Below are 21643 nucleotides of genomic sequence, written 5' to 3'. Positions count from 1 at the left end.
GGAATCATTCTGCTGGATCTTAAAAGTTGTGCTCTGCTTCCAATTTGTGCCCATCTGCAGTGATTGATAGCTCAGAATTGGACCGAATATGTTCTTATGGATTAAAGAACTCTGGGGTTAGAGGAAGTGACAAAGTGAGACTCTGCTGTCGTCACTTATGCCAGGAAACAGGCCCCTCTTCCGAAAAAACCCTCGATGTGGTTTGAACAAGGGCTTTTTTAGGGCTGGAAGTTTCAAGTTCTGCAAGGCTTCCCGATTTGCGCTATCTTGTTCTCTCTTCTGTGATAATTTGGCTTTAAGAGGAGATCTTACACTTTCAAAGTCTCTGGAGATTTTGAAGAATCTGGCTCTACCCGCGGCAGTCTGATACGGTGATCTTTGTCACCGATTGATACAGCTCTCTAAATGTTTCCCCTTTTTTGAGTGATGTGCTGAGGAGATTGAGCTAATGATAAGTCATTCTGCTAATTGCTATGAAATTAGACTCTTGACATCCAAGCCACAGTTACTTAAGCCTTATTTTGCATTCCTGTTGTCTTTTACACCTCTCCTGTTTTCTTCTCTCTCTTCCTAAATCTTTCTTTCTTTCTTTCCTTTTTCATTTAACCACTTCTCTCCATGTTCTGTTTCTTTCCTTCCCCTCTTCTTATTCCGATCCCTTCCTTCTCCGCATTTATCCCGCTCTGGGCGTGCTGAACCGGCTCTTGGGAGCGATGGCCCGGTCCCGGCGGCCGTGGCGGGGGAGAGGGTGGGGCGGGGGAGGGGTTGGGGGAGGGGAGGAGGAGGAGGGTGTGCCCTTGCGGGGACGACAGCAGCAATGTCGCAGGCAGGGATCGCGGGAGATCGATGCGACGGGCACATTTGCATTACAGCGCGGCGTTAACTACAGAGCTGGCGGATCGATGTCTGGCGTCAGAACATAACCCAGTGAAGGCCGCCACAATGGGGGCCCAGAGAAATAAAAAAATGTTTTGCCATGGTAACATTTTAAGCAGAATTTTTATTTATTTTTCCAGTTTTATAATGTCACATTCAGAGTTATTTTAAATCAATGCATTTAGGCATTTTTGCTTGTTCATTTTTTTGTCATTGATTTTTTTAGTTTGTCCTTAGAATTCTTAGTTTTTTTGACCTCTCCTTTGAATTCTAATGGTTCAAATAGGAGTTCAGTGCATGTGTGTGTGTGTGTGTGTGTGTGTGTGTGTGTGTGTGTGTGTGTGTGTGTGTGTGTGTGATCATAAATCTGGGGGCTCAGTGGGATGGACAGTGATGGACAAGCAGGAAGTCATATGCACACAGAATGTTTCAGTAACGGCATCAAGAAAAGAGAATGCGGTCAATACACCGTCCGTGCATCTGCGTTAGCGCACATCCGTGAGGTGTGGATGCATACACATGATTATTGACGGGCAGATGAGCAGAGATGAGCAAGGCTATTCAAGACTGACACCCCTTCCCCCCACAAGCACACATACAAACACCAACTGGTGGTGTAAACACACTCGAATACCCTGTCTTGGTACCCTGTACTGCATCTGACCACTCTCACTCAAGCTTTGGTCCTCATGTAAACTCAGGTCACAAATCTTCACCTGCACCATCTAAAGTGCATTCAACCTCTTGGTCTCAGATAAAGGTCTGGGTGTGGCCAGTTCTTAATGAGCGTGAGGCAATTTTATAAGTGGAGACTCAGCATAAAGTGAAAATATGCCCATTCTTTTAAATGGAATGCAATTACTGAGAGGTGAATCCATGTGCAAAACCAAAACAACTTTCCACTTTTGTGGACCTGACGATCTGTAAAAGTGTGTGATTAGACTGCATGTAAAAGTATGTGATTAGACTGCATGTAAAAGTGTGTGATTAGACTGCATGTAAAAGTGTGTGATTAGACTGCATGTAAAAGTGTGTGATTAGACTGCATGTAAAAGTGTGTGATTAGACTGCATGTAAAAGTGTGTGATTAGACTGCATGCTACAAAACTTGTGGCTGTGCCTTTATAACATATTTAACTACTGTGATGAGCTCCCTTATTAAAGTACTGGAAAGACTGCTGGTTGTCATGTTTACATTGTCCAGTGTAAAGATGAAGATGTTTTCAAGAGTATCTTGAAGTAATTAGTAGCATGAGGAGGCGATGAGTAAATTAGATTTGTTCCAGTTTGAAAAAAGCCATTCTAAATTGATAATGCATTACTTTTAAAAATATATATACCCTACCACCGTGGCTAACATGCAGCTAAGGAAAGTAAACGAAACATCACATTATTTTGGCACTTAGAGCAGCACTTGCAACTCAGACCTTTTCACCCCCCAAAGCCCCAGTGCCAGTCCCAGTGCCAGTCCCAGTGCCAGCCCCAGTGCCAGTCCCAGTGCCAGTCCCAGTGCTAGTCCCAGTGCCAGTTCCAGTGCCAGTCCCAGTGCCAGTCCCAGTGCCAGCCCCAGTGCCAGTCCCAGTGCCAGCCCCAGTGCCAGTCCCAGTGCCAGCCCCAGTGCCAGTCCCAGTGCCAGTCCCAGTGCCAGCCCCAGTGCCAGCCCCAGTGCCAGTCCCAGTGCCAGTCATCCCAGTCCTAGATTAAGGATGAGGCCAAGAGTGGACACCCCCCACCAACCAGTAGATCAGCCTTTAATGAAAAGGACTCATTTATGATTTTCAACACCGCCGACAAGAAGAATATCAGTGGTGTCCCGGGTTTCCAGTTACTGAAGGCCCTGACTTGACTCTTTCATTAATGACGTGCGTCCTCCTGATCAACAAAGACACCACGGGCGAGGGCTTCACTATCCTCCGTCCCCGTTTTCGTAAATGTGTAAGAGAGAAACAATGTGAGTGCTAATGTAGCCTGCCCCTGTGCCGATAAACACACGGGTGTCACAGTAGAGGGAAGAAAAACACTCGGTTAAATATAGCTGAGAGCTGACATGTGGAAGCTAGAGACGTTAAAGGAAAATATGTTAAGACCTTTTATTTGCACTTTGTCAGTGCAAAGGGGTAAAAAAAAAAACAGTTGCTTGCTTTTAGATGTCATAGTGTAATCTCTCGGGTCAAGAGTACACGGCATTTTCTGTAATATGTGAAAATATATTCATGAGCTTAAGATGAGTGGCCAGGACATATGACAGACGCTCCTGGGTCTGTGGCTGTCTGACTGCACAGACCTCCTTCCATCACGCCATGACTAACAATACAGCACTGATTAAAGAGAAGTGAGCGCTTGGGTACCCGCACCAAAATAGACCTGCTCTCACCATGAGGGCCATCCCCCTGTGTGTGTGTGTGTGTGTGTGTGTGTGTGTGTGTGTGTGTGTGTGTGTGTGTGTGTGTGTGTGTGTGTGTGTGTGTGTGTGTGTGTGTGTTGGAGGTGGGGTGGGGGGTATGGTGTCCGTGAGTGCTTGTCAGTACGAGATAATGCCCAAGAGATGGAAAAGCACGGAGAGTGCTGTGTTTGTTGTATGGTCGGTTAAAGGCAGGACTAATGTAGGGTACGCTGGACGCACCCGTTCATACGTGTCTTCTGATCTTGCGGCTTAATGGGGCCGGGAGTCTTTTTCATGTTTCATTGTGTATTACTTTTAGCCACAGGCTCGCTAAGTGTGTGCTTCCCCCTCCTCCTCCCCACACGCCGCATTCTTGCTCCGCGCGACGTAGCTCGTTTCCTGATATTGCACATTGTTTGCCGACTTCAAAAGGATCCATTTTAAACATTTAAGACTGTACAGGAATCCATAGCGTCTGGTCCGCATTACATCGCCGCACTTAAGCATTAGCATGTGGCTCCACTAATCAGAAGGTACATGTAGGCTATTTACAGTGCCGGGCCGACACAGGCCCGAAGGGGAGGTGGGGTCAGCTGCAGACGCAAACTGTTTTTGATAGGGTGCAAAGAAATACTTCACTAAACGGTGGAGGTGTCACAGGAATCAGTTTGTATGCTAGGCACACAAATGTGGAAAACTAGCATGGCTTGACTATTTTTCCCCCGCACACAATTGACACCACCTGCTTTTAACCTAAGCTTTATCGAGTTATGTTCTCTTCGAAATGTACACTACATTAGTAACTACAAAACTATAAATACATATATAACTGTCAGTTCTCCTCAAGATTCAAGTTGAATACAAAACTATAAATACATACATAACTGTCACTTAAATTCAAAGTGGGCCCTGTGTAAATAACTGTGGATTATTGTTACTAAGCGTCGCTTACAGCAGTATTAGAAGCTGTACGTCAGAGTTTGCATTGATTTCTGCCAACAACAGTGGGAGGCGTGGAGTTAGCAGTGCTCGTGCACTGAAGGAGAGGGAACCGTCCTGGGGCGTTTAACCTTGGCGACAGCCTGACAGGCGGGCCAAACGCCGGGTCAGCGCTTAGCCTAGCAGGCCCCGGCTTTGCTGACAGGGGACAGACTGAAGGGTACTGGCCACTAAGGAACGTGTGTGTGTGTGTGTGTGTGTGTGTGTGTGTTTGTGTGTGTGTGTGTGTGTGTGTGTGTGTGTGTGTGTGTGTGTGTGTGTGTGTGTGTTTGTGTGTGTGTGTGTGTGTTTGTGTGTGTGTGTAATATCTATTTACTTGATTTCTCACGTTCTAGGCGATATACAGACGCATGCAGATAGCAAATGTCTGCTCTGATTACTAACAATGAAATAGTTCATAGTTAAATCAAATGTAAAGCAGTGAATTGCTTTCACCCCACACTGCTGCTGTTGCCCAGAGTCAATGGTTTACTAAGAATAAACTAGTACTTATTCCGTGAAAGGAACCATCAATATAATCAGAAACTCCTTCGAAAGAGGATGGTACCAGCCAAATGTGCTGCTTTGGGTGGCGTGCTTTGATAAGCCAATGTTCACTCTCTGGGCCTTCTATTGATCTTCCTGCCATTTTCTCCCTGCATCAAATGAGAGGGGATACGGTAGGTGTTGCTTGGGAGAGCGAAATGAAACACTCATAATTCAGACTCTGACAGAGAGTCTGGGCTGCAAAAGGAGATGAGTTGCTTCCGTTGCTAGGCTCTGTTGGCGGCATTAAGAGAATGCAGAGACGTTCCTGTGTGTGTGTGTGTGTGTGTGTGTGTGTGTGTGTGTGTGTGTGTGTGTGTGTGTGTGTGTGTGTGTGTGTTTTCAATGGGTGCATTTGTGCAGACCACTAACAGACTGCACAATAACTGTTTTCTTTAGCCATTCAACTTTAGCAGTCCAGTGTCCTGTGAGCTTGCAGAACTGATTAGATCAGTTCAGACAAACGGACGTGCGCTAACAAGAGCACTTTTGCTTTAATAGTGAACGCTGCCTGTTTTGAAGTCGGATGGCTGTTTGTTCCCAGCCGTGCTTTTAGATGTGTTCTCCAAACATGCTAAGCCGTCGCCAGGCATCGCTAATGAACGTTTATGGCCTCTCAGGATGCACGGGAAAGCACAGAAGATTGATCAGATGGACATTACCATGGTGACCTGCAAGAGCATGGAGATTAGTTACTTATCATATCTAAAGTAGACGAGGGCTGAATCCAATATACGGATGGACAGCACTGCACAAAACTATCAGCCGTCTAATTAAGGGCGCGTATTGATAATCATGTCATCGTTTTGTCAAAACAAATGCTTCAATTTGGACCTATTTTCCCTGTGAGCTTGATGGATATCTTGTCATATTTTAATGTTGTGTGTATATAATACATAAGATATATACACAACATAGTGAATGAGGTAGCCAATGGGAACAGGTTTGTTGTTTTAGAAAGTTCTAGATGCAATAGACACACCGGTCATTTGTTCCAAACACAAACTCTTCTTGAAAATGCATCTTCGGTAAGGTATGAATGAGACTGTGAGCCATCGAAAGAACCCAACACACTAAATCGACTCAGGCCCCCACAATCTGCCTGCGATGGCAGAGGTGTTAGGCTGACCCCTCGTCCCTCACGCCAAAGGCATTACGATTCCGAACGCGAGCGGCGTGATTACGCTCGGCATTTATCAATACGCTCGAGCACCTTTCGGCATTAGCCGGGCGCACATCATCACGTGCGACTGAGGCTTTGGAAGCGACTCAATAAGCTGTCAACCTGGGCGCCGGGTTTCGGGACCCTGACCTTTCACGGTGACCCTGCCCTTGTCAACAGGGCCTAATCCTGTCCCTCGCTTCAGCCTACACCCCAAAGCACGCAGAGCGAAGAATATGCCTGTGTGTAATCTCATGCTAATCTGATAAATTCATTAGCCGACTCTTAGACGCTCGGGGAGGGAGAGGCATTCAAATCGAATAGTCCTTGCTGTTCAAATGAGACCCTCCTGCTTTTTCTTGTGTTTCATGTTGAAGCTTTTTTTTTATTGGGGAAGGTCTCAGTTTTCAGAACTATTGTTTCCACAGGTGGAAAGGGTCACGGTGTAAAAGCAGCAGGGGCCTGATGGGATTTTGTTTCCCGCAGGTGAAGTCTGACATGCGGATAGTTCCACATCAGTGATCAAAGCAGCAGACCTTCCATCTCCTGAAGCTCTGTGCTTTGAAAAAGTTCAGAACTAGTGATGTCACAGAGCACAGTGACATCATCACACACAGCCCCTCCCCCACTTCGTCCTTTTTATCTGAATGGATGCCGGGTGCCTTGTTTTACGTACAACCATGGAGGGTTTGATTGGGAGCTCTTCGTCTCCATATGGACTGTTCTGCAGAATGAAGCCTGCTTACCCCACGATACTTTCTCATGGGAAACTTCAGAGATGCTTTAATTTGTCCTCGTCTTGCACTCGGCAGAGAGAGATGAGGGGACAGAATAAAAAGCCTGAAAACAAAACAAGAGAGAAGGACGTCTTCGCTTCATAGTTCTGGAGTAGATGGCGAAAGAGGACTTAAGTTAAGTTTGGAAGGAAGTCTGTTTGTAGGTACAAGAGTCACTGGTTCACCATGTTTACATCTTCCCATGACATTTCTCCTTCCCCACAGTGTTTTGAAACAGATTAGGGCACGGGCTATTAAATAAATAAGAGTGCCTCAGCCCCCCTCCCCCCCTCTTTTTCCTTCTCCCTCTCTCTCTCACTCTCTGAGTACTGAGTGACAGTAATCCACAGTGAGGCATTGCGCGGTGGGCGATAGAGCGGTTTGTTCAGCATTACGCGGAGACCCCCCCCCCCCCCCCCCCCACCCCCCTACACCCAGAATCGGCAGGCGGGTTGATAATGTCAGAGAGTTTAATCCATGTGCCAGCCTCATGCCATTGTCTGGAGGCGAACTCCCAATCCTCCGTGTCAGATGGAATCCCTCCACCCATGCCCCTCCCCATCAGCCTCCACCCGGTGGCTCCCACAAAGAACTGGGGCGGAGGGGGACAAGCCCGGAGCACGTGGTGTCGGTGAGTGTGTGGCTGGTGCGAGGGGGTGAGCTGTCAGTTTTGGAGACGCGAGTGGCACAATTACGGGAAGCAGATCTAATTTAATTGAGTGGGATCTAAACCTTGAGATGACAGAGAGAGAGAGAGGGAGAGAGAGAGGAGGAGGAAAGAGAGAGAGAAAGAGAGAGAGGGGGAATAAAGGAAAGTGGTTGAGGGTGGATGTGTGTTAGTGAGTGTGTGAGAGGTTCAGAGTGAGGTTAATATCCAAACTGTTGGCCACCGATGTGAAGTTGCATTGTCAGCAGTGAGCCCATAATCAAGTCTTAGTGAACAGGGTTTTGGTGTTGGGAAAAACAGTAGTGTGGATATTGTATGTGAGTGTGTGTGTGTGTGCGTGTGCGTGTGCGTGTGCGTATGTGTGTGTCTATTAATTAAAACAAGACCATTTCTTGCTCAGTTGGTCAGCTTGTGAAATGCACAGCTATCTGTCTCTGAACCCTTCACTTATGACAGCACAAGCTGTATATTTATGGAACTTGTGAGTGAGCTGGTCATTTTGGAAGAACTTCCTGTTTAGATAATGCTTACTGATGTTTACAAGCACAGACTAAGAAAATCACAAATAACTTTTCATTTTTACTTTCTAGCCCAGATCAAGTCAATGTGCCAGTCACTGTGTGTGTGGGTGTGTGTGTGTGTGTGTGTGTGTGTGTGTGTGTGTGTGTGTGTGTGTGTGTGTGTGTGTGTGTGTGTGTGTGTTTGTGTGTGTTTGTGTGTGTTTTTACATTTATTAATAGCACAATATACAGATGTTGCAGTATTTGGAACTGGTTTATTTTGTGCAGTGACCACTTAATGAATGATGTAATTAATTAAAACAGTATAATCAATAATAATCTGTTATACTCTCTGTGCAAAGACTGGGTTGTGGTTTGAGAGCCAGGATGCACAGACACCTCCTGTGGCTGTAGATGAAGGAATGGAAGTACACTTTAAAACACTTCATCCATACAGTTTGCTGTTGCATACATCTGCAGCCCTCTTAGTTCACATGGCTGTCATTGTAGCTTTGTCATGTGATCAAAGGTATATGTCAGCCAATAGGAAAAGGTGGGTGGAGTTAAATGTGTGCTGCGCACAACTGCAAAGCACCTGTGTGAGAATGGGGGGTGGGGGTACACCTTCAGTAGCCTCCTACTACTGCCCTGGGACGTGTGTGTGCGTGTGCGTGTGCGTGTGCGTGTGCGTGTGCGTGTGTGTGTGTGTGTGTGTGTGTGTGTGTGTGTGGTGGAGAAAAGAGGTTTTGCACCATATATATGTATCTCATTCATGTAAGCAGGTATTCGTGTATGACAGCAAGTGTGAACGGACAGAAGGCTGGCAGTGTGTGTGTGTGTGTGTGTGTGTGTGTGTGTGTGTGTGTGTGTGTGTGCGTGCGGCCTCTGCGCACGTACATGTTTGACCGATTGTGCGGTTCCGAGTGTCTGCTTTCTCTCACACACCACAGGCCACCGTCTCTCCCCTCCCACATGTGAGAGCTCACAGATAACAGGCTGTCAAGGCCATTCTCATAGTCCAGGCGCTTCAGATCTATCACTTCTTAACGGAGGTTCCGGAACATTCTCTGGGCCGTCCCCAGGGCCCTGTGGCCTGTCCGGGGTAAGAGGCAGCACGGCTGCTCCAGAGGGCAGCTCTGTTTATCAGCCCTGTTCTATTTATAAGGGCCCCACACCGAGCGGCATCTCAGCAGACTGTGAGGCGATGACAGTCTCCTCCATCCCGCTCCGCCTTTCTCCCCGCGCTAAATTACGGGCTCATCTTGGGCTCAATGCAAAGTCGATACCGACCTGAGGAGCCGATGTGGTGGGGGTTAGGAGGCGGAGAAGAGAGAGGGAGGGAGGACCCTGGAAAGAGGAGGTGGGCTGACCAAGGGAGTCAGGATGAAAAGGTGAAGCGATCTGGAAAAAGAAGTGCGGAGGGAGGCTTTTAGTACAAGATGAAAGTGCGTGCGGGCGTGCGTGAGAGAGAGAGAGAGAGAGAGAGAGAGAGAGAGAGAGAGAGAGAGGCAGCACAGGCCCATTTTGAGGGTCAAGCACAGTTTATGAGGGGAGGGCTTCTCCAGAGCCAAACAGCAGCAGTATCGAACAATCAGGAACTGAACTCTCTATTGACACCCCCCCCCCCCCCCCCCCCCCACTCCCTACACACACACACACACACACACACACACACACACACCGAGCTGCTGCACACTTGCATAAGCAGTTTCTGTAATGCTCGCTCTTCCGGTAATCACACACACGAGACACAAACCGAACGGGTCCGGCAGCGTATAAGACGACGTTGGCGCTCATCTACAGTTGGGCAGCGTTTCGTGTCAGAAGGTCTGTACAGCCACGGCATCGATCAGACGTTGCGAGGACCCCGTGCTGAGCGCCTGCGGGGCAGGTGTGCGCGCGCCTTTCGGAAACGAGGCCTCTCCCCATGGACCTGTCTGTCCTCCACGTTGATGGATATTCACGCTCCTGTGCGAAAGCGCTCGCGATGCGAGTATCCCGTGAGCAATCAGGAGATGCGCCCGTGACGTCCGCATCACCGCTTTGATTGATCGCTAAAGATAATGGCTCGCAAACAAACCGTCCCTCCCTGTCCCTCCCAGTCCATCGTAAATACAGCCACACCTCTCTCTCTCTCTCTCTCTCTCTCTTTTCCTCTCTCTCTCTCTGTCAGAAAGGATGGGGGGGTGGACTTCTGACATTTATTCAATACCATCAGTAGCTGTGCAGTTACACTGCAGGGGGGGTGGGGGGGGGGGTCCTGAGCGCCGGCTACTTAAGCTAAAAGCTACATGGTGTCAGTCGAAAGCAGCACTTAAAGAAATCCAGGAGCACTGTTTCCTCTTTAGGAGATATGGGAGTGCACTCTCTCACTCTCTTTCTCTCCCCCACTCTCTCCCTCTCGCACCTTTTCACTCTTCTTCTCACCCCCTCTCTGTGGACACCCGAGGGACGGTTGGACTGTACATGTCAGCCTCCCTGAAATGGCTGTGTGTGCGGAGTTTAATAAAGATCCGAAGCAAAGGAATTCTCTCAGTTAATAACGCTGAACAAAAGGGCCGTTGTGAGGCTTGGGTGGACGTCTGGGCAGTGTGTGTGTGTGTGTGTGTGTGTGTGTGTGTGTGTGTGTGTGTGTGTGTGTGTGTGTGTGTGTGTGAACAGACAGGTGATGCCACATACATGAGACTGCCATAATAAACTCTTGACCTTTCTGTGATGGTGCTCCAGGAATCGGTATGCACTGTTGTACCCCCTCATTAGCAAACCGGGGATCGGCAGATGTGATCTCATGTCTTGACTAGTTTTGATGTGGTAACTACAGCCAGTGAGCTAAAATAATTATATTCTACAAATGTCCCACCAATTCCTTTTTGATTTTCACCAATGTGTGTGTGAAAATAAAATAAATTACTACATTCTGAATGTATTCCTTACCCGAAAGTCTACACAGTTGGAATAGGCACATAAAACTGCTATTTTTAATGCCTTTCTCAAATCTCAAACCACATTCTCCTGTTCCACTTCAAACAAGATAAACGATTTTTAACCAAACCTCCCCAGAAAGCGGCCTCGTCAACCAGTAGGTGGCTGGAGACGCTTGACGTGATTTTTTCGTCGTCGCCCCGGCGACACCACACCGCCCCCGGGCCTGCCTCATCCCTATAGCCAAGCCTCTCGTTACGGCTAACAATGGTCTTCATCAGACAATCGCCAATCAAGATAATGGAGCGCAGTGTGAGACCAGCCCATTGGGGGAGGGGAGGGGGGGGCATATGTGAGCTTGTCTCAGCCAAAGCGCCTTGTCCAAATTAAAAGTGTTGGGGGACATGGCTTTAATCCGCACCATATTGGATTGCTTTATAAAAGCGTTCAATGCACTTACGGACGGAGTGACGGCTGAACAAACGTACGCGCGAGATAACGGCAGGTGTGACCTTGCTGGCTGCGTGGTGTGTTTTGTCTGTGACGGCTCATGTTTGCCCGCTGTCTTTTATAACTGTTGCCCATGTGTGGGACTTGACACGCCCATACCAATCAATGGACACAGCTCCGGCAACGTGGGACGCTACCTTTGGCTGTGTTTCTGGGCTGCGATTCGCAGGCGTAGCTGAACTGAGAAATGCAGTAGGCGCCCTAAGGACCAAAGGCACTTGTAGCCTGACCTCCGAATTAACCTTAGCCATGACCCTGTAATGGCTGCGTCCCAAATGGTTAGCGGTCCCCTGCAAAGTGCCCTTTTATGGCAGCAGTAAGTAGGGGACTACCACGCTCTCTTAACACTACATAGTGAGCGAGGTGACCGATGGGAGCAGGTCCCTTGCTTTGTCAGATTACCTTCCTTGCCCCTGTGCTTTCATTGCAAGTTTCACACCTGAAATCCACTTCTGAGAAATATCAAAAGATGCAGCAGTAGCCACTAACAACAACAACACCCCACGTATGCATTCAGGAAATATGTTATTCTTGTATTTGTTGTTAATTCTCTTGTACAAGTTAATAGTTGGATATTAAAGCAGTACGCAAATCTCATTGGTGACTCTCTTTAGGAGGGCATTGAGGAAGGACCCTAACACACAGACAGACAGACACACACACACACACACCGCCATGTCCACCCCTCCCCCTCCTCACTGCTAATGCGTTTGAGGCACATTTCAACATGAGGAAGGTTCATGAGAAAAGACCCAAACGAGGGTGATGGAGTGTTGAGGTGGAGAGTGGGAGGACAACCTTGAGATTGGGCTTGTGTAACCTAGGTGTGTGTGTGTGTGTGTGTGTGTGTGGCTCCGTGACAGTGAGCAGGACTGACACCTCATCAGGAGGTGATGTGAGGGGTTGGGACCAGGCGCTATGAGGGAGGATTATATCAAAGGGGTGGCTGTTTCGGGCCTGGTGCCCTTTCTTCTGAGTCTCAGCACATTATTGCCTTTCCGGTTGTTTTCCATCGTTAACACTACTCAGGCATACCTTCATACCTTCTAATGAACCCCGATTTAGTGTAGGCTCTTACATTCATGAACTCCTTGAATGGTTGGGGACCATATATATATACATATATATATATATGCATATATGTCGTTAACTCCCTCTCTATAATGTGTTAAGATCTGAAAATGGGCATTCATCTCGCATTTACCTCCTATAAAATAGTGCCATGTGTTTAAGGATATGTGTTCATCTTAGTTCTGATTCCTCTCCTCTCTTTTCCCATTTAACAGCAGCATGTTGTGTGTGTGTGTGTGTGTGTGTGTGTGTGTGTGTGTGTGTGTGTGTGTGTGTGTGTGTGTGTGTGTGTGTGTGTGTGTGTGTGTGTGTGTGTGTGTGTTGGGGGGGGCTTTCAGCAGTATTGGTTGAATGCATGGACATATGGAGACTGACTTCTCCTGGGCATCAGTGGGTACCAGGCAAACCACCCCCTCCCTCTCTCTCTCCTGCTCTCTCTCCTTACCTCTCTCTCTCCCTCCCTCTCTTTCCCTCCCTCTCTCTTTCCGCTGGCTCACTGGCAGCTTCTCTCCCTGGGATACTCAAGCCTTTCAAACATGAGTAATTGATGAATTGTATGCAATATGCAAATGTGAATGCATAAATCTCCTGACTGACAGCTTAATTTATGTGAGCCTTTAAGAATGCAGGATTAGATTTTAATTAAATATCTTCAAAGGCACCCTGACTTGTACATTTTTTTTTCTCCCGCCTCAGCTGCCGTCTTTGTTGTTGTTTAAACCGCTTCCCATTAAAATTTTTTGAAATCTGATTTTGTTCTGCCTCTGTGCCCTCTCGCCCCTTCCATCTCTCATGGTCCGAAGTTCGTTCTCAGACTTTTTGCGAAGGCTATTAATATCCACACGTATGCCAAAACACGGAATTAATGCGGCGTTGGCTCTTGGAGTAACTCCTCCTTAATACAAAGGCCACGCCCTCTCGGTGATGTGGGCGTGGCTTGACATGCGGCTTCTGCGTAGCCTATTCCCCCCATCTCAGCAGTCGCATTGTTTTAGCTAGACGATCAGGTGTCGTCTGGGCATGAATATTGAATGAGGCCGTTTAAAAGATGACAAGGGCACATTTGCAAGACTGCGAGGGAATAAAAAGTGCTTAGTAACCCACTTTTCGCCGGTCCCCAGCAGAGTGCGGTACCATCGCCGGGGATTTGCGGCAAGTGATTGGTTGCGACGAGCGCACTGACAGGGTTTTTCTTCTCTGGCGAGTGGAACGTGCGGCAACGTGTGAATGACTTTTCCCAGCCATCTGTTCCTTCAGCCCGTGGGGACCAGCGGACGGTGTGTGTGTGTGTGTGTGTGTGTGAGAGAGAGAGAGAGAGAGAGAGAGAGAGAGAGAGAGAGAGAGAGAGAGAGAGAGAGAGAGAGAGACAGCTCCACTGTCTGTCCCTACTGTGGGGAAGACTGTGCCACACACTGCATTATGCCATTGAGTGGGACATAGAAAAGGAAAATATTCCCAAAGCGGGGAATTCTCAGGGTGCAAAAGCCTTCAGTCATATTGAACAGACTGAACTTAGTTTTGGGTTGACTGGACGTAACACCTTACCACACATTTGAAATAAATAGTCTATGTCCAGATTAAACATTAATGCTGAGGCTTGTTTGAAAAAGTATAAACTGACCTAATGTCAGTATAAACAACTCATTATACTAATGGAGGTTGATTATTCTTTCAGAGAAATACTTGGTAAATCTGGACTATTTAAAATATATAACTTTTATATAAATGATTAATGATTGTTAATCGAATTATATAACATAATAATAAATAGTTACATTTTCACGAATAGGCTACACAGTTTGTAATAAGCCTGTTTTGATTCCCTCGAGTTCAGTCTTGATCATTGCTCCTTCGCTTGCATTCCAGCGTCCTCGTAGACCGTTTCACCATAAAACCGACACGTGTGAGGTCAGCTTGATTATGTCTTCTTAAGCAATATCATACACAAGACTTCAATAAAATCCAGTACGTTTCATTATATGATTGCATAACTTTCTATACTATAGCCGAGTCCTGCTCCTCGTACTGTGATCAAACTACAAACGTAATCTTCACAATCATAAACCCATTACACGCGACTAAACTGGAACATGTCGGACACATGACGGCACCGCCAATTTAATCCCGTTCTTGGAAGTAAGAGGAAGGGTTTTTATATAAGGGAAGCACCTGTCGCGGGCAAGGAAAGGGCTGCTTGGCCTCTAACAATACCCAACTAAAGTGGAGCTAAATAAGAAAATAGGTTTAAGAGTCCCGAGGGAGTCAAGCGGCTGTTTCGCGCACAATCACTTCACGAAAAGAAAAAAAACAGGACTGCACAGTCCCGCGCTGCGGGGCGCGCCCTGCACATGAACGCGCACAAGAACGCGCACTGGAGCACTCGCATACTACGACTAAAGTGATGAAAAATAAAAACACCCGATTCTCATCGCCTCAGTCCTAAAATGAAAGGGCTTAATGTGTATGCAAACCAAATCACGCTCCAGAGGAAGCTGCATTTCCCCCCTTGGTTTAAACGGTAACGGAAATGTCTGCTTAAGTTCCCGTGAAGTTTGCTGATGTCTGTCTTATGTGCAGGTGATCGGCCTCAAAGGCAGGATTTTACGACATTTAGTTAATATTTTTTCCCTCCACTCTAAGCTGACCCCTGAGAACTTTACACTGCACTTATACGTTTTTGTTTTTTTATGTGCTTCCCTGTATGGAAACGGGTGTCACGTTATTAGAACACCGAACTAATCCACACATAAAACGAGCACTCCAGATGTCCAAATGCCATGTGCTACACATATTTCACACATTTTTTTTTCGCAATGTAGCTAATTATTTTGTCTCCTTTTCAAATATATACTCTTTCCAGTTTCACTCCCTATATACGTGGAGGAATCACGTACAGTAAAGGTACTGGTACCAGTCGCATGCTGTGTTCTGTAGGGCGTGTGCTGACGTTTGATACTCCACAGTTAACGCCATCGACTCGTTTATAGCCAGTACAACCGCAAAAGTGATTAATGTTGATTGCCTCCTTTTTTGAGCTCTCCACGCTCCAGTGTGCATAGTTTTTAATTGGATTAGCGACGTGTCTGTCAAGTTTGCTTCGTGTTTTCCTTGGGCTGGCAAAACTTGTCGACCTGCGGAGTGGTGCAGTCACTTAAGCCTGGTTTATACTTTCGCGAGCGACCGTAGCGCGCGGCTCCGCCCACCTCGCGCGACCCTGCGCGAGCGGTGTAGGCGTTTATACTTTCGCGAACGTCGCGAGCGTCGCTGCAGTGTTCTCCGAAACGATAGGTGGCGATAGGTGGCAGTGGAGAATAAAAAACCCCTGCAAAAACGGGGAAAGAACATTTTTACCTGACCAGAGACCGTATATATACACATCAGGCATCAAACGTAAATATGGCTTTGCAGTGTTGTCCGAAACGATACGTTAACAAATACGAGCCTCTTGTAATTCCAGGGCGACACATGAGAGAACGTGAAGACGTTAAGATTGGGCGTTTTGAAAATAAACAACCATAAACTAATGTGATAAAAAAGCGAATTATTTTGATTCATTTCGAGTATATGTATAAATATTTAACTTAATTAAGTTTAACGTGCTGGGAAATATTGAAATGGACCTTTAAAGTGACGTACAAGTGCATTAATTCCACCTTGTATAGGTGTATGAACCCGGCAAACATGACTTTTTCCATCGCGCTGAAGCGCGGCGCGCGCGCGAAGTTACAAAATTCGGGAGGTGCACGACCTCGCGCCGCGACAGCGCGCGAGGCCCTCGCGCACGGGCGGAGCCACCGCGATTACGTCATTTTCGCCGCGCGGACCCTCGCGCCGCTCGCGGCGCGTCGAGTATAAACCAGGCTTTAGTGTGAGAGGGCGCGCGCGTTTGTGTAAGCGTGCGCGCGCGCGCGCGTGTGTAAGCGTGCGCGTGTGTGTGTGTGTGTTGGGTGGTCTTGCATGAATGAGGAGGAAGCTGTGTCATTGGTGCCTGACTGTAGCTGGTTGGGGGGTGGGGTCAGTTGCAGTTTACTATTGATTCAACTTGCATCCCACTCAATAGTGTAATGGAGTCACTTGATTAGTGTATTGCTCAAAGTTATGGAGTCTTTGTACAGTGTTTCACTCTGGAGTCTAATTTACTAGCATCAAAGCCAACTAGATTTGAGGACATATATGTGTACATGTAGAGCATTTTGCTGTGCGTGTCTTTTGCTATATGGGAGCTTTTGGGTGTGGTAGGATTTAATAAAACACTGGATGTGCATGAATTGAAAATATTGGTCCAGGCTTTCATATTTCTTAATATTGCAGAGTATTAGTAGTTGCACAGCTCTAACACAGTCAATACAGTTATTGACCATATGCATAATTAGCGGATAAACTGGACCAGGTGTCCCAGTCCACCGATATTAACTGGGACACAGGCCACATTACAATTAGATGAAAATAAGTTGTTTGGCTAGAACTGGTTTATGGTAGGTTTTAATATCAGGGAATGCTAATAATGTAAACAGTGCCCATTTATAAGGTTGTGGTGAATCCTATTGGAATGAATCAAAATCAGGATGAGCTGAAATTATATTTCCAATTCAAACAAACACACCCACGTCCTGGTGCAGACTTGAACTAAATTCATTTAAACTCTGACATCCTCAGTCACCTCAGTATTTTGCAGAATGTTTAACAAAACAGTTCCTTTTTTGTCCCTCGAAACCCACTTTCCTTGCCAACATGTATATATGTATATTTCTGTCATGCTTCGGATATCCCCTGTTTTAACCCCACCCAAGATTTTTAAATAGTTTTCTTGACATGAATTTAATCTCTTTATATACACTTTTACTTGTAATCATCTTTGGTGACGGAGTCCCAGTTCATGTGTGAGCTGTGCAGCATTAATAAAACTATAAAAAATAAAAACCAACAACTCTGGTTTATGTACTTGGACACAGTCCAGAGATACATGGTGCTAAAATTAGCATTTTGCTTTCATGGCTTGTTTCTCTTTGCTAATGCCCTTGCTGACTTACTGGGGGAGAAGTTATATTAGATCACACTGATCTGAGACCAGTTTGAATGTTACCTGTTATCAGAGCAGGAAGGGGGAACATTCACTAAACAAAAGCCTGGGTCCAGGACACTGAGAGTCAGACTCTTTTAATCTCTACTTTTTGCATTGATTTGTGGCATCTGTTAGCAGTGTGAGGCTGGTTTGGACGCATGAGCTCACATGTGCGTGCTACATCAGTTAAAAGATGTATTTGTGATCCAGCACGCTGTACGAGTGAACGTGTCGGATAATGTGCGTATGTTTCCCTTTGAACTGTGCATGTGCCATGTGCTCTTGCATGCACTTTAGGGAACTCCGGGGTGGTTTTCTCTCCCCTCTCTTATGAACCTGAGGGGAGAAATGCCATCACTTCGTTTGGAGTGCATCAGACACCCTGCCCTACAAACAATATACCCTCACTGCCAAGGATCCTTATCAGAGCCCTCTCTCTCTCTCTCTCTCTCTCTCTCTCTCTCTCTCTCTCTCTCTCTCTCCCTCTCCCCTCTCTCTCTCTCTATCACCTTGAGGCATATGTTTTTCAAGGTGATCATTATCATCTTTGCACAGTTGTATAGCAGCTCCCTTCTGTAGAAATTCTCTCTGTGTGTCTCTTACCTGCTGCTGTCCAACTGTGATTTTAAGGGGCTTGAGAAGGGGAGTGTGTGTGTGTGTGTGTGTGTGTGTGTGTGTGTGTGTGTGTGTGTGTGTGTGTGTGTGTGTGTGTGTGTGTGTGCGCGCGTGAGTGTGATGTGCGTGCGTGTGTATGTGACACAACACTGTGCGGGGAGAGGAAACCTCATAAACAACATTACATTCAGGAACTTCACAGACGCTGCCTCTTATACCTAATTACTTTCTTGAAGTCCAAACAAAAATGTTTATTAATGCTACATTGCGGACAACACTAAACTATGTATTTCCCCTTCTGCAGTCCTGTGGTCCATTTACAAACTGCTGTTGCTCATACGATCCTCTCATGCTGCCAATAATATATTCCCATACCACCTTCCAGCACATACAACCTATCACATGTTGGCCATATGATCAACTCTCTCTCTCTCCCTCCCTCTCTCCCTCCCTCCCTCTCCTCTGCCCCCCACCAGCTCGCGCCCGGGCCGTCCTCCGAAGCGCTCCCTGGGGGTGACCATGCAGGACAGCTCCAGGCTGCTTCCCCACAGCGTCCACGGCCTCCTGTCCCCCAGCCTTCTCTCCCCCACAGGTGAGTCCTGCCCCTCGGCCCCGCAGCCGCTCCCGCGCTTCACCGGGACGGCTCTGTCGCGCCCGCGCCTTCTGCCTGGCTTTTTCTCTTTTATTTCTTCTTTCCCTCTTTTTAATCTAAAGAGTATCGGGGTGAGCTTGTGTTTTTCTTTTTTATCTCCGTTGCTTTTTTCTTTTTTTTTATTTTTGTTCCTTTCGCTCCTACACCCCCCTTCCCCACACACACACACACACACACACACACACACACACACACACACACACACACACACACACACACCTCCAGCTTCTGCAAATCAGCTCCTATTGATTTTTTCCTTCTGTCCTTCACTGGCCACCACTGCGTCTCAAACAGAGGTTAAACTATTGGATTTCTGTAGCCCCCCCCACCCCCTCTTCTCTTCACACACGCATTTGCTCTCTCTCTCCCTCCCTCTCTTTCTCTTTTGCGCTCTCGCTCTCTCCTTCCTTCTTTCTTTTTCGCTCTCCCCTCCACCTCTCATTTTCTCCTTTCTGCATCCCTTGCTTCGTCTTTCATCTCTTTCTCCCTCTCTCCTCTGTGAAACTCTATCTCTTATTCAGAACAATTGTTTCTGTTCTCTCTTACATCAAGCCCCTGTCCATCACTCTGCTCTTCCCTCATACACACACACACACACACACACACACACACACACACACACACACACACACACACACACACACACGTGCGTGCAGACACGGACGCACGCACCGCATTCAACCACGCGAACCCCCTGCTGCGCTAAGCGTGCCCACCGCGCACCAGCCGGCTCTTCCTCTGGCCTTTCCGTACACCCCCCCCAACACACACACACACACACACACTCCCCCAGCACACACACTCCCCCAACACACACACACCCAGCCTCAGCCCTCAAAATCGCTGACGGTAGCGGCAATTTGGCCTGCACAATAGCCAGCACTGCCATCGATCGGAACAGTGCAAGTAGTCGGACCAGTCAGTTAGCCGGCCCTCACTGATTGATTTCAGATGACTCCTGTTATTATTTCTGCTGGCCAGCCGCCTGGAGGGGGGTGTGGTTGGTGGGTGTTTGGGGGGGAGGGGGGGTGAGCTGCTTAAAATGTAGATCCCTGTTTCTCTCTGTCCACCAGCAGCATCTCAGGGACATCAGTCATTATAAATGCACACATACATACACACACACACACGAATACACATGTGTGAATGGTGGATGAGAATGCGCTGTTCAGTTTTTAATATGTTCACTTTGTGATTTAAGGTGTTGGAGCAGGTGTGGTTCAGAATGGTGGCAACTATCAAATACTGGAAAAAAATGTGAAGCATAGTATTAGCATGTCTGGAGAGTGTTTTCAACCCCAGTTGCCATCATATCATAGCTTAATGTCTTGGACAAAATGTATATGATGAAAATAAGATATTAATATCTGTGGATCAGCAATAAAAAGAGTAAGAACACAGCCAGGCTTTCATTTCAAATAAATGTAGCTTTTCATGGAGCTGTTATCTTTAAGCCACTTACAGTGTGGAAAGGTCGTGACCTCCAGGAGCAGCGGCTAGAACCGTGAGATGCCGTGACAGGTTACTCCACCTGACACTAGAAATAACTATTATTGACTGCAATTATTCAAGCAAGCAGTTACATTTGTGATGAAGTATACAAGGTGATTAGCATCTCTGCAAAACTGGGGACGATGACTTTAATCATGATTAATGTACTGAACAGTAACAATCAAATATTTAAGTAGATTTCAATTACATTTGTCCTTATTAACAGATAAATTGTTTAATTAAGTCACTGATTAATTCACACATTTCTATGATGCAGTAAACCTTATTCTGTGGTGGGTTTTTTTTGTTTGTTTGTTTTTCCAATTTCTGAATAACTTTCAAATAACATATCAAACAAAACCTGCACCAGTTTTTTGTGTTTATGCATTTTGAGGAACGGCAGCATTTTTTGTTTACTGCGGTCCCATTCACTGGGCGTTCCCACTGTCCTGCCACTAAGCTGGTGTTAGCGTGGCTAACCCAGCTCGGCCCCTCAGATCAGAGCTGTCACTTCATTATTAGCGGCAATTTGGGCAGTTACTTCCGTCTAATGCCATAATTAGCAGGAACAAAGTGGCCGGCTCGGATCACCCGGGTCTCTTCGTAACAGATAGCGGTGCCCATCCTCGCTCTGGGAGACATGGAACGAGAGAAAACAGATTGTCTCAGGAGAGCGCGAGCTTTTTTTTCCCCGTTCTCTCCAAACTCGCACTTTTGAGGTGTGGGGGGGCTGGGAGCCGATTGAGAGGAAGAGGAGAGAGAGAGACGGAGGGAGGGAGAGAGGGTGGATGGAAGAGCAAAATGAACGTTGTTGTGGGGGTTTGTCTCGCATTTAGTTTCCTGGATTACTGTTGACAGAAACATCATAAGCCCATGGCACTCCAGGGAGCACAGCTAACAGCAGGACACAGGGGGGCGAGAGACACAGACAGAAAGAGAGACAGACAGACAGACACCGTGAGAGAGACATATATAGAGAGATAAAAATGTGTGTTTGTGTCCAGCTCCATACCTCCACTCAAGTTCTGACTGGCTTCACCCACAGAGTCGGTTCGTTCCAGCTCTGCAGACTCCTTCCCTGTTCCAGAGTTTCTACTGTAGTCTGGGGCACTTTTGACAGCCCGTGAGATACGGCTATAGGAATAACCTTTAGCTGCTGGGTAGTTCCAGGATACTGAGTATTTTGCACAGTTGTTTGACTTTCACAGACTTCACTTACTGGCCTTCTCTGTTCCCGCTCCAATCCCGGGACAACCGCTGATAACAGATAACTGATGGCCCACAGTGATGTAAAATGTCAGGGAAAGGACACCTGCACTCTCTCCTGTTCTGTCTCTCTCTCCTCATTCTGTCTCTCTTTTGTGTGCACACACACACACGTACACACATGTATTCACTCGGTCTGACACTGAAACACACACACACACACACA

The 21643-nt window shown here is 47.0% G+C and overlaps 1 protein-coding gene across 1 annotated transcript in view; it reads left to right on the top strand.

Moving 5' to 3' along the window:
• The window catches only part of dacha (dachshund a), a 108369-nt gene that overhangs the window by 36075 nt on the left and 50651 nt on the right, over positions 1-21643 (top strand). The window contains 1 exon segment of the mRNA XM_076980103.1: positions 18545-18660. Within this exon segment, the coding sequence (XP_076836218.1) occupies positions 18545-18660 (116 nt within the window).

The sequence above is a fragment of the Brachyhypopomus gauderio genome, chromosome 18 (assembly GCF_052324685.1).
Source record: "Brachyhypopomus gauderio isolate BG-103 chromosome 18, BGAUD_0.2, whole genome shotgun sequence".
Taxonomy (NCBI): Eukaryota; Metazoa; Chordata; class Actinopteri; order Gymnotiformes; family Hypopomidae; genus Brachyhypopomus; species Brachyhypopomus gauderio.
Note: the sequence above shows the minus strand (reverse complement) of the source record. Positions and strands in the feature narration are given on the sequence as shown.